General features: G+C 38.7%; 1 protein-coding gene across 1 annotated transcript in view; it reads right to left on the bottom strand.

The window, feature by feature from the left end:
* The window catches only part of TUBGCP3 (tubulin gamma complex associated protein 3), a 103,709-nt gene that overhangs the window by 37,171 nt on the left and 57,296 nt on the right, over positions 1–9,242 (bottom strand). Inside the window, exons 15-16 of the mRNA XM_042457700.1 lie at positions 4,341–4,476; positions 2,842–2,910 (exon numbers count right to left, since the gene is read on the bottom strand). Of these exons, the coding sequence (XP_042313634.1) occupies positions 2,842–2,910; positions 4,341–4,476 (205 nt within the window). The remainder of the gene's footprint in view (positions 1–2,841; positions 2,911–4,340; positions 4,477–9,242) is intronic.

The raw sequence follows: 9,242 nt of genomic DNA, 5'->3' as shown, positions 1-9,242 counted from the left end.
GCTTATCTCTCCTCTCTCTCATATCTATTCTATCTCTATCCTATCTAGCTAGCTAGCCTAGCTAGCGTAGCTAAGCTATCTAATCTATTTCTCTCTCTCTCTACTCCCTATCTCTCTCTCCTCCCTCTCTCTCTCTCTCTACTAATAATATATATATAGATATATAATTAAATACTACTTATCTATCTCTCGTCTCTCTCACTCATCCTCTCTCTCGCTATTTTTCTCTCTCTCATCCTCTCTACTATCTAAAATCCTATTTCTCTCTCTCGTCTCTCTTTCTCTCTGTCTCTCTTATCTCTCTCTCTCTCTCTCTCTTCGATCTATCTTCCCTTTCTCCTCTCCCTCTCCCTTTCCTTCCGCCTTCTCTCTCTATCTCCCTCCTTCCCTCCCTCTATTCTCTATCTATTCTATCTATCTATCAGATCTATCTATCTATCTATCTATCTATCTATCTATCTCCCTCCCCCCTCTCTCTCCTCTCTGTGTGTGGTGTGTGGTGTGTGTGGTGTGTGACTATTCCCCCCCTCTCTCTCCCCCCCCTCTCTCTCTCTACTTCTCTCTCTCTCTCATCTATCATCTATTTATTTATCTCTATATCTATCTATCTTTGTCTGTCTGTCTGTCTTTTTTTCTATCTGTCTGTCTCTATCTATCTATTTCTCCTCTCTCTCTCTATCTCCTCCCCCCTCCTCTCTATCTCCTCTCCCTCCCTCTCTCTCTACTATCATCTATCTATATCTATTTCTCTCGCTCTCTGTGTGTGTGTGTGTGTCTATCTCCCCTCTCTCCTTCCTCTATCTATCTACTCCCCCCTCTCTCTCTCTCTCTCATTTTTTTATTTTATTTTTATTACTACCCCAGGCCTTTGCTGAGGCCTTCAAAGCCTCCCTTGCATGCCAGGCAGTGCCTGGCCTATTATAGACCAAGTTTAGTAGGGGGCCTGCTGCCCACAACGCCGGCTTCCAAAGGGCTCCGGAGGGCTTTGAAGCCGGCAGCCAGGGAGGCACACCCAGCACCCCGTGCTGGCTGTCCAAAGGGCTCCGGAGGGCTTTGGAAGCTGGCCAGGACAACCAGGTAAGTGCGCTGGGTTTCTTGGGGCTCTCTTGATGCCGGCGTACAAGACAGCACCCAACTTTTGACCCACATTTTAGAGGGTCAAAAAGTCGTCTTGTACGCTGGGAAAATACGGTAATTTTTTTTGTACCAGTTTTACTCACGGATTGCATTTCCTGTATACACTAAATATAATGGTAATAGTTGTGACATAAACAACTAGACAAATTAAAATATCTTTAAATTACAGTAACATATGCAAAGCCTAAATGTATTTACTGTACATAGTTTCATGTGGTTAAACATTTGGTAAGAATAGAGAGACACTGAAGAATACTTCTCAGAATGTTTTCATCATGGAAGAATCAGTCTGTGTCAGTGAACATGATTGCTTTCTAGAGACATGCTGTCAGTCATTCTCTCTGAATTAACAATTGAGTAGTATTATCTATTATTTCCAGAAAGGTTTAATGGGGACAAGGAAAAAACACAAAACAAAGCCAATTTGACAACATACCACTACATCACAGCAGTCCACAGTTTGGAAAAAAAGTGGTATACAGTAACACTAAAAAAAGGCCCCTACAGACTCATCCTAAGTACAACTCTCATCATAGAATCATAGAGTGGAAGAGACCACAAGGGCCATCCAGTCCAAGCAAGCAAGCAAACAAGCCAAGATTAGAGAACGAGTTGGGGTAAATGCAGTGATGTTTTTTAAATTTTTATTTGGTGTGCATTGGAAGAGGGGTGGTTTTATACGGCAAGTATATCCCAAACTCTATATTTTAACTGGAAAAGTTGGGGGTCGTCTTATACGCCCAGTCGTCTTATACACCGGAAAATACGGTACTAAGGATTCTGTATGCTGTGGTATGAAAGAAGGTCAATGGGGGATGACACCATGAGTGGCCGCACCGGGTGACACCAATTCTAGTGATGCCACTGCTCCTGGGTAACATCAGCTCATATTTCTCAGCATTTACCTCAAGCTTATGTTCTAATGTGTACACTAGTTCTGTTGATTAATGTATTTGTTTGTTAAAAGGTATCATACTACATATAACTCATATCAGGAACCATTTCTACCACACTTTTCTTAATTTAAAAAAAGCCAGCACCAAATGGAGAAAAATATGCAACAGAGATTAAAGAAACCTGCTATATAGCTCTGAACTCACTTACAACTTACTAGAAGGGGTAGGAAGCACAGGAAGTGGATTAATGAATTATAAAACAATGATATTACCCTCCTTTCATTAAATCATACATGACAATACCCTTGGGTCAAATTCTCATTTGTAACATCTTGTTCAAAAAGCAATTCTACTCCTTAAATAGTAAAAGCATTGTGAACAATGATGCTGCTATTTTCTCATGTTTTAATGAATACTACACATCAGATTTAAGGAGTACAAATAGGTTCTCCTAAAATATATTTTACAGTTCTTGCAAATTATCCCAAATTAGTTGCTACAGTTTCAGAATAATGGATGAAAATGAAAATCCATTTATTAAGTACTTTCTAAAATCTCCGACAGTACAAATGAATTATTTATCTCAAATAATGAAAATCTTAAAATGTAGCATTTTAACACTCATTAATAATTTAGGAAAATTGAAATTTTGGCTGCACTCTAAATACAATGGGTACATCCAAGATATGAAGCAGTCTCTAATCATGCACTTATAAAAGCACAAATGCTATTTTAATAGCAAAGTATTTAGTGAACTAAGTGGTTGGGAGGGGGGAGGAAATTGATAAACTGAAATAAATGTCCTTACCGTTGCAATTGGCCCATCAACATGATAGTCTAAGCTGAAAACATCCCAACCAGTATCACCAGGAGACACCTTTAAATATAAATAAATGTATTACCATATAAATAAATCGTATACTGTATGTTGTAATTTACATATTTCACAAAAGGCAGCTGCAATACAGGAATTAACAATGATTCTGTTGAGTCACTGTTACTGGCCATTCTTACCGGTCATGGAACCCAAATCTTAAACTAGGTGATGTACAAAGCTTATCAGCACACAGAGTAAGGGAGGTATGTTGGAAATCCACTCTATTTTGCTGAGGGCAGTCTACCTCTGTGGCATGAAACAAAGGGATTGGACACAAACTTGAGAAAGCCGCAACTTCCTAAATAAATTCAGTGGAGTTGCAACCTTTGTTCACAATTCAATGCAAGGGGTAGATTACTTCAGAAGATATGGGTGCCATTTTCCATCATCCCTGGGCACCAGCCACACTATCAGAAGCCTCAATTGGTTCAAAATGCGGCAGCCAGACTGGTCACTGGCACATCTAGGTTTGACCATATAACACCAGTATGAAAATTTCTTCACTGGTTGCCAATTAGCTTCCGGGCACAATATAAGGCATTGGTCGCCACCTTTAAAGCTCTACATGGCTTGGGCCTGAGTTACTTGCCGGAACGCCTCTCCCTACACAAGCTGCCCAGGATTGTGGCATGTTCTGCTACTGGGCATAAAATACTGTTTGAAAACACTTAAATTCTGGACCATGCCAACCACTACTATGTCAGGATGCACAGGGAAGCTATTGAAATCCACAAACACGTGGACAATTTCAACAGAAAAGTGGAAACCCTTCAAGTAAACAAGGTTTGGCTACTAGTCCTGAAAAATAGCAAGATAAAGACTCAACAAATGAAAATGAGAAATCTCCCAGCAGTCAATGAGTACTATCAAGCAGTCACTAATCCTCTTTTGCAGACCCTCCCACCATTAGCAACAAAACAATACACATGCAAATCACTCCTGCCTTTCCAGGTCACACAATATATATACCCAAGTCCTTTCCAGGCAAGCATTCTCTGAAGATGCCAGCCATAGATGCTGGCGAAACGTCAGGAAGAAACTCTTCTAGAACATGGCCACATAGCCTGAAAAACCCACAAAAAACTATGGATGCCAGCCACGAAAGCCTTTGACTTAACCAGAGCTCAATTTAAAACAAAGAAACAATTAAGGACTATATTGGCAGGGAACATATTCAGGGGTAGCCATGTTGGCCATAAAGCAAAATACCTTTGGTGGTATAAAGATATCAGTATCACTCTTTTGTGGATTGGGATTTTGTTTTATACTACTGGTAAGGGAGGCATGCCAGTTCAATATGAAAGCTGATATTGTTTTGAGATGTTGACCTTGAGGCCAATATTAGCTGCTTTTAAAAAAATTAATGTAAACATTCTCATAATACACCAAACAAACAAACAAACAAACAAAAAACCCCAACTCAGAAGTACCTCCAAAAGTCTGACATCCAAACGTTTGAGGATTTCGGGATTATCAAACTGTGCATTGGTTGCCCTGACAGCGGTTTCAAGGATTCCTGTCAGATTATGCTGATATAACGTGGTTGCTGGTCTTGCAAGCTCTGGCCTTAAATGACAAATATAAAATAAATAATTGTAGTCATATTATTTATATGTTTATAAATATATCACTTCCCATTTAAAAATCATGAACTGGTTTACTGTAACGCTACACAACTGTCTATGGTTGTTCAGCTACTAATATAAGAGATCCAAATAAACTATTTTTAACCACATACTGATTCTTTCTGAATGATAAACCCTCTGTGTGTTGTATGCTATTTTTTCATGTTCTATGTTTTCCTGTAAAGGAACCATTGGCCTGGTACAGACAACCCAAAAAGGCCTGGCACAGACCGCCGCTTCCCTCTGGAGGAAAAAGAACCCAGGAAAAGTGGGTTCTTTTTCCGCCGCAGGGTGGACATAACAAGTGCATGTTACGTGAATGACATGCGGCAACGTGCGGACGCTACGCATTGCTTATGTCACAACAGCGGCACCCATGTACACAGGGCACTGCCATTGTAAGGCCACCGTGCCATATTAGACTTAGGAACCGTGCAGTTGCCACACAGTCCCTAACCCTAAAATTGGCACCAGCATGGCGCAAAATAACAGTACGTACCGCGCCAATATTAACTGAAGACAGAGCTAAATGTGTTGATGTGCTTTGGAGCCCTGGTGGCACAGTGGTTAAATGCCTGTACTGCAGCCACTCACTCACAAACTACAAGTTGTGAGTTCAATCCTAGCCAGGGGCTCAGAGTCAACTCAGGCTTGCATCCTTTCAAGGTTGCTAAAATGGGTACCCAGCTTCTTCGGGGCAATTAGTTTACAGTTGTAAACTGCTTAGAGACTGCTTAGGTGGTATGAAGCAGTATATAAATGAAGCTGCTATTGTTTTGAAAAAGGCAAGGAAGTAAAATGAGACAAAACAGGATCTTTTATCAAGAAGGTTTACACATGAAAAGTCAAGGTAGCAGACTGCTGAAAACAAACCAAACATATAAACAGCTAAAACAGCGATAAACCTGGCTATTTGAGAGGGGAGATTTCTACTTTTATCTAGATGGCTAGAATTAGGTGGTAGTAAATTATAGTAGACTGTATTGAGACTTTTCTACTGGTCCTTTCTTGAACCCGGGGATGGATGGAATTCTAACCACTAATGCCCTGTCTGGCTGGAGAGATTTGATTGGACAGCGTTAAAGATCAGGCTCCATATTGGCAAAGTGGTTTGGGACTGACAGAAAGCAGTGGGGTCTGCCAGAAGAAATGCCAGCTAATGGCTCAAACTCAAGCAATGGCTAGGACTTGAAGGATATAGCAAATCTGAGGCCAGACCAGATCCAGAACCAAAAAGAAAATAGTAAACTAAGTACTTGAGAGACAGAGTGATTTGCTAAAGGCTGGTTAATGACAAGAACCACTTAACATTGCCAGCTTTTTAAATCTCTGGTAACATCCATACTATTACTAAAGAATCCTAAAAAAGAAACCTTTTTGAAACTTGCTAAAAACAACTTTTACTAAAACACAGTTATGTATGTATTCATAACTGTACTTTGGTTTGATTATCTGAATTCATGGACTGTTTTATGCCACATGTAACCCCGTTACTGGATGTGAAAAGAAATAGAAAATAGAACTTATATTTTAAATATGGCAGCAGAAATGGAATAAACGATAATTAGTAATGGAAACTCAACCTCCACTAGTCCACAACAAAGTGCCCTTTCACAATACATAATAATAATACTATGATTCCACTTTAAGTGCCACATCCACCTTCTCTGAAATCTCAAAATATGTAATTTGGTGAGGCACTAATCTCCTCTGGCTTCTTAAAGCTCTTCTCTAAACTGCAAGCTCTGGGATTCCATGGGACATTCCCATGGTAGTTAAAATGGAATCATAGCACTCTAACTATTGCATGTCCAAGGACCCAAGGAAGTGTCCCCCACAAATCAGTTATTAGTGGTGAAATCAGTAGTACTGTCCTCGCCACCACTACAACTACAGTAGCAAAACTAGCTGTTTTGGGGCAAGATGGAAAAAGCACTTACATACTGTACTGCTGACAATTATTCTATTGGAGGAAGAGTGCAACAATGATAGGAGACCAATACTACCTATTTAACTGAAAAATACTGTTTGAACCATGGGTGAGTCCTCCAAAGACCCAACACTCCCCTCATACACCAAAGCCATCCACAAACATGGTGTCTTGATTCCTTTTCACTACCTGCCTTCCCAACATTTAAAATCATTAACAAATCAACCATAACAGGAACCATAGGTTATGTCACTTCTAGCGTACCATCAATGTACCGCCCTCCCTGAAGAGTTGCCTATCCTGGTTTAAACCTAACGTTAGAGTAATGCTTGAAAGATCTCAGTAATCCAATATTTTAAAATGTTCATATATCCAAAAGCTGTATCTCTCCAACCAGTGCCTTTTAGCAAGTACTTTTGGTGCTTCAGTTTAAATTCTATCAACACAGCCTGGAAAATGTCCTTTTGCATTAGAAAACTGAGAGGTCAAAAATGATATTCTTTACAAATCTAAAATAATACTTTTTAAAAAATCATGAAAAGGATACTTTGGCCTACTAAAACGTGAGTCCTCACTGCCTGACATACCAAGCATTATACCAGTCTCATGCCTCCTCATTATTCTCCTGCACTTCAATGTAGAGAGATGTTACATCAAATCAGTTTTTGGACAAATAGACATATCTTTGATGTCTGGCAAGCAAATGGAGTGCTTTATAATAATAAAAAAATCATAGAATTGTGGAGGTAAAAGGAATGTGACATGTAGGAAGCCTACCATTATACTTTTCAAGCTCCATCCTGAGGGAAAGTCTACGATGCTTTTAAAAAATATGGTACTGGAGGAGGCAAATACAGGTTCTGAAGTATAGGAACCAGGAGTCTAAAACCTGTAGCTCTAAGTGCAAAAATATTTTCATATTTTCATCAAAGGAGTCTTCGCCTTCTATTTTTTAAAAATATTACTCCATGTCAGCAGCTGCTGAATAGTTAAAGCTACAGTAAAGCTTACTTTCTGAATTTATGTTCCTCGCGCTTTTAGACTATAGACTAAGAAAAGACAAAGAAAATTAAAGTAGATAGTTTTGTGTTGAAATGCATGATAAAAAAAATTGAGGTTTTAGGTCTATGCTTCTTATTAACAAAATTAAATCTAATTACCCTTAGTTATTGTTTTCCCAAAACAATAGATAACAGGCATGGTCCATCAGCTCTCCTACATGCAGTGCAAGACATGTCCTGACCTCCACAAGCTCTAGCCAGATCTGAAGGACATCTGCAAGCCAGATCTGCAAGCCATCTGGCCACTACCGTGAACACAGGGACTGAGGTTTGAAAGAAGGGCCCTCCCTATATATCTCACCAGTGGGAACAAAATATTGTGGGAGAACACTGAACAGGGACTTCTCTGCTGTTGTGCCCTGTTTAGGAGATGCCATCACTTGGAGGTCTGATTGGCACCAATGTTTGTTTCATTCCAGCACCAAGTTGCTGTTGGTCCTAATTTCTCTGTTCCAAAATGTATGTGCATATAGTTTTAAACTGTCTTAATATTTTAAGTAACTTTAACCTCTTCATTTTAAAAACATTTTAGCCTATTTAAACTATTTTATTGTTTTACATTCTGACTTATTTTAAACTGCTTACACTGATTTTGCTCGTATGCCACGCTGACATCCCATGATACAGGATGAAATATAACTATTTTAATAAATGAATCAATAGATTCTAACCATGTCTCTAAAATACTATGGATAGATTTCCATTTTGTATTGGTGGGGTATGACTATCAGGTTCTAGCATCCAGAATGCACACATTGGTGAAACAAACAAATGTGCAATGAAAGACATCTTCAAACCTGCACATAATGTTGGAATGCACACGTTTGAAAATCCACGGGCATGAAATGTGCGAAGGATGTGAAGCCTACTGCCATACTCAAAACTCTCTCTACACAAACAAATACACGCATCCATGTATACAAGCATAGAACACCTGGTTTGCAGATGGAACTAAAGATACACAGAAGACCATTTCTCTTGAGGGCCAGGGTGTTCTAGGTAGCAAGCATGCTAAGATTTTAAAAAATTAACAGGTACTGCATACCTATTAAAAATGATGCAACCATTCCAACTAATTATCAAAATCTAAGAAATCAAAGCACAAAATAAAGGAAAGGGAAATGGGAGAAAAGAGCCAAGAAAAAGTATTTTTAGTGGAAAAGTGGGATGTATGTTTAATAAATCAATGAACATGGTATTTGTTCCTATTAAGTTTGTGGTCATGAAGAATGAAAGGCCTTTAATAAAATATCATAAAGAAAAGAAAACAAGAGAACAGACTATTTTTTCCAACATTTGACATTTTTGTTCCATTTAGAAACTAAAAGGGTGAAATGTTATCTAATTTGAAATAAGAAGCACACTGGTAAATCCAGTCTGAATTTTTAAAAAAAAAAAAAACACCAAATGTATTAACACAATCATTACAACTGTATTTTAATAAAGCATGTCACTACTAGATGTCAAACTGAACACAACTCTATTATGAATTTCAATCAGTCTTCTGCGCCAATACATATATTGCAAATAAGTAAAATTCAAAGATATAGCCATGTTAGTCTGTATAATCAGTATGTAGAGAGATCTTGTAACATTTTTGAGACTAATTGAAAAAAAGAAGTTGGCAGCATGAGCTTTCATAGAATTAAGTCTACTTCTCCAAATGCATCTGAGGAAGTAGACTGAAGTCTACGAAAGCTCATGCTGCCAACTTCT

The sequence above is a fragment of the Sceloporus undulatus genome, chromosome 3, assembly GCF_019175285.1.
Source record: "Sceloporus undulatus isolate JIND9_A2432 ecotype Alabama chromosome 3, SceUnd_v1.1, whole genome shotgun sequence".
NCBI lineage: Eukaryota > Metazoa > Chordata > Lepidosauria > Squamata > Phrynosomatidae > Sceloporus > Sceloporus undulatus.
Note: the sequence above shows the minus strand (reverse complement) of the source record. Positions and strands in the feature narration are given on the sequence as shown.